This window comes from Charadrius vociferus, unplaced genomic scaffold (genome assembly GCF_000708025.1).
Source record: "Charadrius vociferus isolate BGI_N301 unplaced genomic scaffold, ASM70802v2 scaffold348, whole genome shotgun sequence".
NCBI classification, from domain to species: Eukaryota; Metazoa; Chordata; class Aves; order Charadriiformes; family Charadriidae; genus Charadrius; species Charadrius vociferus.
Genome location: NW_009649581.1, coordinates 40,966 through 55,022, shown reverse-complemented (window position 1 = coordinate 55,022; position 14,057 = coordinate 40,966). Strand labels below are relative to the sequence as shown.

At 38.1% G+C, this 14,057-nt stretch overlaps 1 protein-coding gene across 1 annotated transcript in view; it reads left to right on the top strand.

The window, feature by feature from the left end:
* Window positions 1-13,827, top strand: part of CFAP69 (cilia and flagella associated protein 69) — a 30,465-nt gene extending 16,638 nt beyond the window's left edge. Inside the window, exons 14-23 of the mRNA XM_009890357.1 lie at window positions 124-242; window positions 699-817; window positions 1,922-2,003; window positions 3,102-3,294; window positions 3,906-4,043; window positions 6,346-6,422; window positions 7,466-7,660; window positions 8,641-8,727; window positions 11,489-11,593; window positions 13,693-13,827. Coding sequence (XP_009888659.1) covers window positions 124-242; window positions 699-817; window positions 1,922-2,003; window positions 3,102-3,294; window positions 3,906-4,043; window positions 6,346-6,422; window positions 7,466-7,660; window positions 8,641-8,727; window positions 11,489-11,593; window positions 13,693-13,827 — 1,250 coding nt within the window. The remainder of the gene's footprint in view (window positions 1-123; window positions 243-698; window positions 818-1,921; window positions 2,004-3,101; window positions 3,295-3,905; window positions 4,044-6,345; window positions 6,423-7,465; window positions 7,661-8,640; window positions 8,728-11,488; window positions 11,594-13,692) is intronic.
* The last annotated feature ends 230 nt before the right edge of the window (window positions 13,828-14,057 follow it).

Here is a 14,057-nt window from a genome sequence, read left to right as displayed (position 1 = left end):
CATAAGTAGATTCCTTTAAAAAATCTCTTGGTGTAAATTTGATTTTTTTAAAAATCAGCAGCTGTGATAGAAGTCTGACTTGTGTATGGTACATTCACATGTATAAAATATATTCATTTATAGACATCCTAAAGTATGCAGCAAACAAATCTAAAGAGAATGAGGATGCCATTCTATTGGAAATCGAAGCTGATATATTATTTGTTTTATCTGCTCTCTGTGAAAATGATCTCCACAGAAAGGTATGTATCCTTCTACCTCATGCTGTGCAGGAATTGTCAAAACATGCTATATTTTCATTTAAATGATACTGCTTTTTTTTTTTTTATTCAAAAGCAGATGTCAATTGTACTTCATTGCTGACAAGTCAGGGCTGATAACTGGTTTCTGTGACAGTGAAAGTTAAAATGCAAAATCACTCAGAAATACACTAGCAAGTGTCTCACCTACTTAATTGCTAATTTACATAATTTTTAAATGAATATATGAAAGTGTGTTAATGAATGGGATTAGCAGATTGGAAAAACTGAAAATCTCTTTTTTCTTATGTATATCATAAGAAATATTTCGTGCTCTAACAAGTAGGCCAAATTTATTACGTTATAAATATTTAGATTTTTCAATTTCCTTTGTATTACATATAGCTATTTAATTAAAGCAGTATGTTTCTTAAATAATATTTACTAATGTTTCAACAGGAACTCTTCAGCTATGAAGGGGTGGATATACTTATTCCATTCATTCAGATGGATCCAAAGAAGTTATATAGTGGATTAGGCCATAATCGTCTCCTCTTCAGTGCACTTGACTGCTTGTGGTTAGTAAAGAAGTGTTTTAGTGGCAGTAACTCTTAAAAATGGCAGGTCTTGTATTTTAGGTCCGCGATACTATGGCCTTTCTCTGCACGTATAGGCCTTTTTTCTATCTAAAATGTGTAAAAACCCTTCATACAATTAGACTAATTTAAAATGATACAAAATAAATAGAATATTTTGCAGGTGTTCTCTTCTAAATAGCAACTATAATAGCAACCTAACTCCCTACATAGCAGTCTGACTCCCCCACACAGGGTGACTTCCTGACACTTGAGTGCAAATTACCTAAAACTTTTAAGAGAGGTGTATGGTTAGAGTCTATAAATAACTTCAGAGAAGTAAACAGAAGGTGAGAGTAGACCAGTATTAGCTAAAAACTGTGTAAACATGAGAATTGTTTGTAAACTGGCTATATATTGGGCTAGAAATTTGTAAAAGATTGCTATCAGAGAACACCAATACACAGGAGGATAAAAAAAAAGTTAATTTGTTTTAAGGCAGAGGTTTATAAATACATAGAAATCCAAACAATATGTTTGTCTGGGAGAAAAGACTGGCTTCAGTGATGCAGGAGATCCCTTCAGTTTCTGTGCTAATGACCTTAAGTGAGGAAATGAGAGAAGGAAGCAATAGCACTATGAATGCTGGTTTTATGATCATTTTAGGCTGGGAGAAGCAAACACTGTTGCCAAAAGAAACAGTCTTGCTTGTCTCACCCCCTTGATTCTGCTGGCAGAAATATTTACACAGCCCTGCAATAAGCCAGATCAGGGACATGACCTAGCTAAATGTTAGCCTCTTCTACTGAGTTAGTTTTAGTTCAAATCCCTATTCTAATGCAATTAGTTGTGAACCTGCCAAATTTCTTGGGCTGCTACAAGGAAGGTGTGCCACCTGCAAGAGAAGAAAGAGCAGTCAAGTAGAGTATATTTAGTTATTCAGTGTAAATGAAAAGGGATATGAAACATGATTTTTCTACTCCCTGAAGGTATGAAGCATGTTGCGTACCAAATATATTTATGCAATTCAGTAAAATAAATGAGATGTTTGTAGAACGTTCTAAAGCATAAAAATGTTTCAACACAGTGAAATTATTTCTGTTAAAGGTCCTGTGTCATTGGATGTTACATTGCAGAGGATTATTTTCTTGAAAAACAGGGCATTTTTCTCCTTCTGGATTTGTTGGCAGTAGGTATTCTTATTATTGCTGTTACAGAATTAAAAAGTAGTAAAACAACATGGAAAAATGCATAATTTTTATAGTATCTCCTAAGACTATTACAATACTTACAAAAAGACCAGTGTGTGTAATTCCCTGAGACAGGAAGGTAATCAAACACCAGGATATCTGCTCAGAAATGATTGGACAGATTTTCCATGGTTTTTTGTTGGTTTATTTTTAAAAAAGTATTTGACAGAGGGAGTTTTATATTTACCAAAAAATACACTTTTATAAAAGAAAACTCAAACTATGCTCTTATTGTGGATGACGTGTTTAGAAAAGCACCTCAGTTCTTCACATTGAAGTCTGTAAGAGCAGAGTTAGTATACACTTCAAGGCTTTAAGAGTTTTGATGTTTAAAGTTACTTTGTACCCGTATTTTGTATGTATAGCTACTTCTGTGGGTCTTGGACCTAGAGCTGGCACAGGCATTTCACCTCTCACGAAATAAGCATGCACCTTCCTTGTTTCGTTTCCTCCTCATTCTCAGCGGTCGTACCGCCAGCCTCTGATGCCCTTGCAGTGCGAGGCTGCAGACCCTTCCCTACCCTCAGCTGCTGCTAAAAGGTCTGGTCACAAAACAGAACAGGTGCTGTGTGGTACCGCTCAGCCACTGCCTTCAGAGTCTGTTTCTGACAAAAATAAATCTTAGTATCTAATAATAATGAATCTGTTAGTACATTCACAAACATGTGAGCCTGGAGGCATGCATACAAAACCTATTGTGTAATTCTACACACAGGTATGTGCATCTTACATGATCCTACACTTATTCCCCTCCGCCTGGAGGCATGCATACAAAACCTATTATGTAATTCTACACACAGGTATGTGCAGATCCTACACTTATTCCCCTCATATTCCTTGATTTATAGAACTTTGCATGGCAGGATTCCAGAAACTTGAAAGATTTACAAGTTTATACACCAGATTTGTGCAAATAGTTGTGATGAACAGCTTGCAGTTACTTGATTACATATTACACAATTTCTTTATTTTTTTGAAGGTAGACATCACTGTCTTTTGAATGGTTTAAAACATTTTTTCCTTTTCCCTTCACCAAGTTAAAGCAAAAGAACCTGTGCAATATAATTCTTGGAATCTTGGTTGAATTTTGTGACAACCCTAAGACCACTTCACACATCAGTACCTGGCGAGGGGAGAAAGATCAAACAGCAGCTAACCTTCTAATACAGTTATGGAGACAGGAGGAGTTGGACCTAGGAGTCAAACGTGATCAATATGGAAGGATTGTTGGTAAGTTTACGATGCATGTAAAACTGTGAGCAGTTCCACTGGGTGGGGTTAAACAAAGACAGTATATGCTTTTGCAGAGTGAACCCTGATGAAAGTAAATTAAAATATTTATAGCTTCATGCTGTAATTCTTACCAAACCCAAAATACCTTATATCTATTTCGTTAGAGTCTGGCCACTAGATGGCATTTTCTACATTAGCTGAGAATGAACCAGGTAGTGAACAGAGCCATGACTAGTACCCTGAACAGCTTTTCTAATGCTGGACAGTTAAACTACTTCATTTCTTCCACAAATGGCATTGTGTTTTGGTATATGTTGTAAAAAGACGTAAGGAGAGTGCTATGGTCTTGCAAATCTTTAGTCAAGCTAATTAATATTTCCTGGCCCAAATTATGTTCAAATTCCTGGCCAAACTATCAAAATTATTTACAGAGTGTCCACAAAGACAGAACTGCCTTCTTTTGGAGGAGGCATCACAGAAAAGAATATGTCCGTAGCTGCACGTTTAAGATCCTCATACTTCCTTACATAGATAGCATTTCCTCTTAAGTTCAATAGCTTTGAGAACATACACCTCTTCACTCTTGTTTTGTATTTTGAAATTACTAGACATGAAGAGACCTATTGCTAGCAGCTTCCAGAAACAGCAAGAGGTCATCCCCATTCCTGCCAACTGTCGCAGCTTTGCCATCGTGGAAATTTCAGAAAACATACGGGCAAAACTTTATTCATTATTGTGCAAGCTAGGTAAGACAAGTGAATTGCCTTGTTAGTGTCATATTTGTCATTAAACTGAACCTGTTCACTGGCAGTCAATAAAGTCACTATAAAAAAAAAAAAAGTCAAAGGAAACTTCGAGATGCATCAACACTCTGTTATTAATAGATGCTTGCTAATCCTGTTCTTAAAAGTCCCTATTGCTGGGGATTTCAAGACTTCCCCAGTAGTTTGCTTGCTGCCCCTACCATTAGGAAGACTTTTCCTAGAATTAAACCTAAAGTTTGCTAGAAATTTTCTGTAATTTGTTTTTCCACACACAATATCTCTTTCACATATTTTAACACTTTTACATTTCATTTTATTTCCCTAGATTAAGAAATACTACTTTCTGCAGATGTTACAGCACTCATTTTTTAGCATAATGTCTGATTGTTCTCATTGTTTTTTTTCTTGAGTCTTTCCAATTGGTTCACACTATTCTTGATCTGTAGTGTCCCAAAACTGAACACTGTGCTCCAGCAGAAACTTCTACATTCCTCTACCGATCTTGTAAATAAACATTCTGACATTAATATAACAATTTCTATATTCACAGTGGCATGATATTGTTTGCTCATTTGACTTAGGATCTCATACAGTCATCTGCCATCCTGGATTTGTACAGATGACTATTCCTACATTTAGAATTTTTTATTTGTCTTTACTGAATTAAATTCTGTGGGTTTAGGTAATTTTTCAGATTGGCAAAATTAATTTGCATTCTAATCTTTTCCTTTAAAATGCTGCAGTCCCTCCTGATTCTCTGTTGTTTTCATACTGAATATAAATACACGTTATTCCCTTGTCAAAAATCCTAAACTGAAGTCAAGTTACATGATAAATTCTTCCACATTTGTAAGATTTCTTATCTGGTTGTAGGCAAAAGCAAAGTTGAATGACATGGTTTGTTTTTACTAATTCATGTTGGATGTTAATATTTTCACTGTTACGACATAACTGCATATACATTATTTGTTAATTATTTGTTTCAGTCTTCTTTCAGGAACTGAACTGAACCAATATTTTCTGGCTTTTCCTTTTCCCCTTTTAACAATAGGCATTATGTTTGTTTTTTCAAGTCCATCCTCCACAGGTTCAAAGATGGTCAGTAATTGTTCTGACATTGCTTTAAGCAGTTCCCTGGATAACCTAGAGAATGACCTGGTTTGAAAACATCCTTAGTTTCTCTAATAAACTATAGCCAGTTCTTCCTCTGTTGTAACCCAAGTTCTTACTAATTTTTGTTAGTGTTAGTTATGTTAAATGTTGGATCACAGCTAAATTCTTTATTAAAGCTAAAAGGCATGAGATTTTGTTCCAGCTTTCCCACATATTCATATACCTCCTAAGTTAGTTATATACCTTGTAATCTCTCCTGTGAAGTACTGAAATGACATGAAAGTGGATAATAAAAAATGGAAATATCTTTATAGTCTTTTCTCAGCATCTTCTTCTTACTTTAGTCGTGCTCCATAACAGCCTGTTACATGGTGATCTAGAAAACCAGTGTTAATTGGCCATTATTTATGGTATTTCTTAACTTTGAAACGTGAAGTGATTATACTTTGATTGATAGATAGATAGATAGATAGATAGATGCTACATTCCCAGTTACCACACAGATGGTATGATGAAGTCCAGAATGAGATTTGATAGACTATATAGGTGGGGTTTTTTTTAAAAATAAAATATAATTAACATTCAGTGTGCAAAAAAAAATAATGAGGCATAGTCTCAGCAACCATATTTCTCTACCTTATTCTTTGACACATAAACATATTCTTTAAAAGATGGAGCCATTCTGCTCAAGGCTAAGATCTATGAGATGGAGGAGACCCTTATTACACAGTTTTGAAACAAAGTACTAGAGACGCTGTAATACAATTCTCCTGTTGGCTACTTCACAGCTAAAACAAACTCTGTTTGTGCTGAATTGCTTCTTTAGTAACTGTGACCTGTGGACTCAAGTGTTTGTCTGCTTTAACAGAAGATCAAACCCTTACCACAAAAGCGTAGCAAATGCTGTACTATCCTGGCTTTCCAAGTGATAGGAAGTTCACTGGAGACACTCATGAGTAAAGAGTTAGTATAGAGTGAATTTATTATGGAGAAAGTAGGTTTTTTGTCACCAAAAGTCTGCTCAGGATTAGAAGAGTGACTGACTGTTGTATGTGTGATGAAGATTTTGCATGTGATTATATGACAAGTAAGATGGAGTCTTTTTTAGAACATTATATTTTAAGATAAACTCATCATGCCGTTAATACTGACATGATTAATATTCTTTTAGGTTTTGAAAATTTACCTGGCTTATCTGCTAAGGATTTTGTCACACTTGCTATCATACGGCATTATATTGACTTTAAAGTGAGTATTGTGGAAGAAAATATTACTGTTGTATCTGCATTTGCAAAAATAGCAACAATATCTCAGGATACAACAAACAAATAAACCTTCAAAAGCTGTCACCTATGTCACAAGTCACCTATAGTTTCACAGAGGGTCAGCCAGAATTTACCTTCAAAATACACAGTGCCACTTCCATGATTCCAGCACTCCCCAGACTCTTCCTTTGTACTGCTACAAACATTTGTGACGGCATAGAAAATAAGACTAGAAACCAATGCTAGTCAAAAATAACTCAGAAAAAAACAGTTTTTACTGTTTGACAGCTCAAGAAACAGGAATGTGCCAGGATAGGACTAAGAAATTGGGGAAAGGCTAGAGAGTAGGACAACCTCTGTGCACTAAGGTGAGTTGGGGTGGGGAGGCAGTTTGCTAGTAAAAATTACATTAAAAATGCATTCTGATAAAGGTTTTTCTGTGCTTTCACACTTTGTCCCCACATGCAGTATCCATCCATACTGTCAAAAGTTGAGTGATGTGCCTATAGGAAACAAGAACAGGATAACAAGCTTTGTTGGAGCCATCCTACTCAAAAGATGCTTTAGTTTATGCCAATTTTCTGCTTAGGAACAAAGGCTGTGAGAGCTTGAAGTGTTCAGGAACTAGCAAGGCCGGATCTTTGATAATTCCAGCTTCCATTTATGTCTTATGTTGCAGTTTGCCCTGATAATGTGCACAATTTGAGATTTTACAGAAAAAGCCAGTAGGACACAACACTTCACTCTTGTAATTTGGTATCTTGTAGCTATCTGTATTTCTTCTGAGTTTCTGTAGTCATCAGCATTCCTCTTATTGCTCTGTGGAGCCAAGCTTGGGCTTGGGAAGGCTTAGGGAGGATTATCATGAACGAATTTGGCATAGCATTACTGAAGTCTAACATTGAATAAAAATTCTGGGAAGTGAAACAACAATAAGGAGAGAGATTGTTGCTTTATTGTGTTTTGAATAATTGGAACTGAAAAAAAGGTAAATATCAAATAGTGCAGCGTGTGTTTCACACACAGGTTGGAGAAGTTTGGAGTGAATTGTGTGCAGAACTGAAAGAAGAATTCAGGCCTGTTGCGCCAGATGAGGAAGCCTTGAAAGTTATTTCGGAGGTATCAGAAGATACTGGAAGAATGGTTGCTGCTCTGCAGACTGAAGTGCTTGAAAGTCAACATCACCAAGAAATCCAAGAGGAAGAAAAAACATATACAAAGGTAAGACAAGGAGTATTTAAACAAGTAAAGCCAATTTAAAGGTTTTTTGTCAACTTATATGAAGACTTTCTTATTATATAATGTTGAGAATTCTGTATTTGTACACTATTTGAAGATACTTTAATCTGTCTCAGCAGTAAAATTTTAACTTTAAATTAAACTAGGTTAACCTCAGTTGTCCCAAGCTGTACAATTTTGCCAATATTTAGAAAGCAAGTTGAAAAGTGAAGCAGTATCATCAGTGATGCATCAGCAATGGTGTAATGAGAAGTTATCATTGTGTTACTATAAGACTTGCAGCTGTGTTCATCTGTACTAGATAACAATTTAAAGTACCTATTACAACTACATCTGCTTCTTAAAATGAAACATAAGCCTCTGTTATAAGCTCCCTTGGCTAAATATTCACAAAGCTTCGTTACTTCACAAATTAGTGCTTTGTGCTTCCCAGCGTGCTGAGAGTGAGCAGGTATAGACATTTTGCAGCTTTGGTTGTAAGGCAAGAATTTGGCATTTTTGCTCATCGACTGTCTTATTCTCTCCTGCTTTCTGAGAAGTAAGATCAATTGGTCTAGTTGTCCAAAATCTCATGCCAGTGTTTTTGAAGGGATTGTCATGCATTATGGTCTGCACTTTGTCACCAGAACTGATTCCATCTCTATTATTCAGCATTTGAGAGTGAGAATATACAGAAAGTATTCCTGAAAGAGTTGGGGCTCTCCCAACATCTGTGTTGGAAGAGGGAAAAATTTGTTTGCAACAGAGAAGGTAGCCCTTTTTTTTAAAGGCAGTGCATAAGTGAAGTCTTTAAAGCACAAGTACATTACTACAACATTACCATCCAATCTCAATTGAGGGGGATGAGCTAAGGTAGCCAAAGTGGCATAGGTGAACATACTATCCAAACAGCACAAGCAAAGAGTTCAGGAAAGCTCATGAGAATATTGTGTTGCATCTTGTAAACCTCATTTATATTACAGATCCAAGCTATCCACAAACAGAGAAAAATAGTAAATAAATCTTGGGAAAATTTCTTGACTCGGACTTCAAACTATGAGGCATTAAAGGTAAGAAATCGGAGTGACAGAGGAAAATTTACATTCACCATGTAGTTGTTATAATCGGGAAATTCCAAACACATTTCTTAATGAATTACAAGGATATTCAAAGTAGAGGTTAAAGTAAATTTTATATTCACACAGACATAGAATAGTGAACCATAAGATGTATTGGCAAAGCTACGCAATCTTTGATTATTCTGCTCTTCTATGATTCGCTCTTCTGATTACAGTCACAAATTGGGGATCAACAGTGTTTATTCACTTGCAATTCAGGGGCGGGGGGGGGGATGTATGTATGTATACTGCCACTTGTTCTTGTGGGGGACTTCAACTTACCAGATGTCTGCTGGAAATACAGTCTAGGAGGTTCCTGGAGTGTGAGGAAGATAACTTCCTGACACAGCTGGTGAGGGAGCTGACTAGGGAAGGTGCCCTGTTGGACTTGTTGTTTGCGAACAGAGAAGGACTTGTGGGTTATGTGAAAGTTGGAGGGCATCTTGGGCACAGCAATCACGAAATGATAGAGATTTCAATTCTTGGAGAAGCAAGGAGGGGGGTTAGTAGAAGTGCCACCTTGGACTTCCGGAGGGCAGACTTTGGCCTGTTTAGGAGCTGGTTGACAGAGTCCCTTGGGAGGCAGTTCTGAAGGGCAAAGGAGTCCAGGAAGGCTGGACATTCCTTAATAAGGAAGTCTTTAAGGTCCAGGAGCAAGCCATCCCCATGTGCTGTAAGATGACCTGGCAGGGAAGACGACCAGCCTGGCTAAACTGAGAGCCTTGTCTGGAACTCAGGAACAAAAGGAAAGTTTATGGCCCATGGAAAAAGGGGCACGCCACTCAGGAAGACTACAAAGTTTTTGTGAGGCTATGCAGGGAGAAAATTAGAAGGGCCAAAGCCCAACTGCAATTTAATCTGGCTACTGACATAAAAAAACAATAAAAAAAAGTTTCTATAAATACATTAACAACAAAAAGAGGGCTAAGGACAATCTCCATCCTTTATTGGATGTGGGGGGAAACACAGTGACCAAGGATGAGGAAGAGGCTGAAGTACTTAATGCCTTCTTTGCCTCAGTCTTTAACAGTAAGACCAGTTGTTCCCTGAGTACCCAGTCCCATGAGCTGGACCACAGGGGCGTGGAGCAGAATGAAGACCCCATAATCCAAGGGGAAATGGTTAGCAAACTACTTAACCAATTAGATGCATGCAAGTCTTTCAGACCAGATGGTACCCACCGAGGGTACTGAGGGAGCTGGCGGAAGTGCTCACCAGGCCACTTTCCATCATTTATCCGCAGTCCTGGCTAAGCAGGGAGGTCCCAGTTGAGTGGAAGTTAGCAAATGTGATGCACATCTACAAGAAGGGCCGCAAGGAGGATCTGGGGAGTTACAGGCCTGTCAGTCTGACCTCAGTGCCAGGGAAGGTTACGGAGACGATCATCCTGAGTGCCATTATGCAGCACGTACAGGACAACCAGGCAATCAGGCCCAGTCAGTGTGGGTTCGTGAAAGGCAGGGCCTGCTTGACCAACCTGATCTCCTTCTAAGACAAGGTGACCCACTTAGTGGATGAGGGAAAGGCTGTGGATGTTGTCTACCTGGACTTTAGTAAAGGCTTTGACACCGTTTCCCACAGCATTCTCCTGGAGAAACTGGCTGCTCATGGCTTCGATATACTGGGTAGCAGGGTCGCTATTCAGAAGGAGCTTGACAAGCTGGAGGGATGGGCTGACCAAAAGCTCATGCAGCTCAGGAAAAGAAAATGTGAAGTCATGCATCTGGGGTGTGTTAAGGTTGTGTCGTGGTTTAACCCCAGCTGGCATCTAGGCACCACACAGCTGCTTGCTCGCTCTCTCCAGTTGGGATGGGGAAGAGAATCAGAAAAGTAAAAGTGAGAAAACTCGTGGGTTGAGATAAAGACAGGTTAATAGATCAAGCAAAAGCTGCACACGCAAGCAAAGCAGAACAAGGAATTCATTCATTGCTTCCCATCAGCAGGCAGGTGTCCAGCCATCTCCAGGAAAGCAGGGCTCCATCACACGTAATAGTTAATTGGGAAGACAAAATGCCATCACTTTGAACGTGCCCCCTTTCCTTCTTCTTCCCTCAGCTTTATAGGCTGAGGATGATGTCAAATGGTATGGAATGTCCCTTTGGCCAGTTGGGGTGAGCTGGCCTGGCTGTGTCCCCTCCTAGTTTCTTGTGTCACCGAGCCTACTTGCTGGTTGGATGATGTGAGAAGCAGAAAAGGCCTTGAGTCTGTGTAAGCACTGCTCAGCAATAACTACAACATCTCTGCATTGTCAACACTGTTTTCAGCACAAATCCAAAACGTAGCCCTATATTAGCTACTATGAAGAAAATTAACTCTATCCCAGCCAAAACCAGCACAGGTTGTCATGCATCAGTACAGCCTGGGGACTGACTGGCTATGTAGGTGTGTACTATGTATAGAGTGACAAGCTGAACATGAGGCAACAGTGTGCTCTTGTGGTGATGAAGGCTAACAGCATATATGGCTGCATTAGAGAGAATATAGCCTGCACGTCATAGCAAGTCATTATTCCCTTCTCGCCCTTGTGGAGCCATGTCCATTTATTCTGTTTTCATGTCCCCGATACAAAAGACAGTCACAAACCAATTAAAGGCCAATAGAATTACCACCTCATTTATTTTGTCATTTTGTCTGCATATTTTCTAACAAGTGCAAATGATACAAGTCATTGCGATTAAAAAAAAAAAATTGCCTATTTTCTACCTATCTTTAGAAAGCAAAAAGGCTTCAGGAAAAATCAATAGAGGCTTCCAGATCTAAATTGAAGACTCAAAACGGAGCAGTCCATTCTACTGATATTAAAGGCCTCCGTACAACAGTAAGTAATTCCTAATGACACTGTTATATTTTCATTAACTTGTAAGTGGTTTGGGGTACTGACTGTACTCTGACTGTATATGTGCTGCTGCTTACTCTTTCTTCAGTAATGTTTACATTGACAAGCTCCAGGTATGTAAGAAAGAAACTGTATCGCCTGTAAAGCACCATTTCCCCTTCTGACATATCCTCAGATGATTTCTAATCGGTCAGAATGAGATTCAGATCTACAAACTACTCATAAAAAGTGTGGGCAAGGTGGTCCCTGTGGTACTTGACATGTGCCTCTGGCAGGACAGCCTTTTATGAAAACCTTACTGAGGTCAAGACCTCCTTCATTCATTGTTGGGTAAATCTGTGTGATCCCTAATATGTTGGTAGAGGTGTCCTTTGTCAGTAAACATGTTCCTGACTGTCTGCAGATAAGTCACTTGTTGCATTTGCAGAAAAGATATTTTTTTTTCTCATTTCTATCAGGTAATTGACATGTGAAAAAATAAAAGCCATTCTTAGGATCTTGTTTGGGCGTGACAGCAGATTTAGATGTTGAGTTTTGACAAGCAGGGGTAAGACGTGGGAGAGTTTCCATTCCAGTCAGTAACTGCTTTTGAGCTAGCTGGATGATTTCTGCATAAGCATCCCAGCTAAGGAGGATTTTAGGGGGAGGGATAGCTTCTTGGTTGCTTATAAGTTACGCTTACACATAAGGAGAAACAAGGAAGAAAAAACATGAAGTGCCATTTTCAAACTTGCACAAAGGCAAGAGATTGTATTATCATGGGCTCTCGGTCATGAATAAGTAATGACAACTAAGGTGGCTGCATTCTGAAAAAGAAGAGAGGCAGTTCATGTTTGATGTGATGAAGAAAGAAGGGGCTTAATAGACAGCAAGGGGATGGTCTCAGAGTGCCGGACTAAGATTTTTATCAAATTATCTTTGCCCTAAACTTCTGACGGATATGGAGGGACGCGTCTATGAATGCAAGATGAAGTGGGCTGGAAAAATGATTTAGTTATGCGCGTATATCAGTGAGACTGTTGATCAGCAATAGTTTGCAGAAAGTATCTGGAAAATTTAAATATAAACATGAGTATTCTGGAAATTTTTCATAGAGAGAAATACATTGTTAGGTTTTATTGTAAAGACTTGGTCCTCAAGCCAAGATTATTCATTTCTTTGGAGGGAGAGGATTTAACAAGAAAATATCTTCATGGTTCTATAATCAATATTTCAACTGTCTACAGACAAAAACAAGGAGAAGGTTAGTGCATTTTGCAGAATAAGTGTATTTGGAAAATGAACACACATCGGCAACATCAGATAAAATTCCTTGGGTACATCGCTTTTAAGAATTACAAATGACAGATACAGCTGGCAGTTTTTTCATGGAACAATCTTATTCCCTCCTCTCTGCCAAACATTCTTAGTAGGGACAGATGAAAATTAAGCTAAGATGGTTGTTGCAAACCAGTCAAGGTCAAGTAATCGAACATGTGAGCCACGTGCACTCAGAGAGTTGCATTGTTTGTTTTATTAGGTCATGGTTAGAAGATAGAGGTGTCACTCAGGGATTTTTATTCAAAGACCTGAACCTATTCAGTATAAAGAGTAGTAATGAGACTGGAAAGTGTATGTCTCTTTCAGTCTTGGAGTTTTCCTGGAGCACTAGTTCTAAGCAATTGCATTCTGAGAGAAACAGGGTCGGTTCCCTTTTTTTCTTTGAAGTATTACCATATGGTGAAATTCTGAGGACAAAAACTGTGGCTGATATTATATACAAATTCAAATAACATTGCACAACAAACTTCTATTGTAATAAAGGCTTGATTTTCTTTTCCTCTGTTCATAAAATCAGATACGAAGGCAGAAAAGCAGAGTACGTAAAGGTACCTGCTGAAAAAACACTCCATCTTTTCCTTTGTACTGATGGGAACAATTTGTGAATTTAATAAAAAGGATAGTTTGAGTGGACCTCAGAAACCTCAGCATGCATCTCCACCAGCTGAATAATATTTTTGAAAGACTGTTCACGATTTAACTCTCATCTCATTTTAAATGCTAACATGAATGTCAAGCAATGCATTTATTTTGTTTTTCAGATTGGATCTGGTCGCTTAGTAACTGTGGAAAGTACACCTTCTCAATTAATTGGAGGGCCCCTGGCTGTTACAGACCTTGGTCAAAGAAAGCCCTCTGTTTGTGAAGGAGCCTTAAAAAAAGATCAAAAGAGTTAAAACGTTAGACTCGGTCAAGACAGCCTCGGTACCTGCAGAATAGATAGTGTTCTGAACAGTGCTTTTAATATTTTAGTTAAGTGTATGTGCATTTTACATACAAGATAAAATCTGTTTGTAATGCTTTGACAAATTGCATAGAACATCTTGAAAGTAAAATTATATTTTGTCTTAACTAATATAAACATGGGGATGATTTATTAATAAAGTATCCCATACAGTGTGGCACA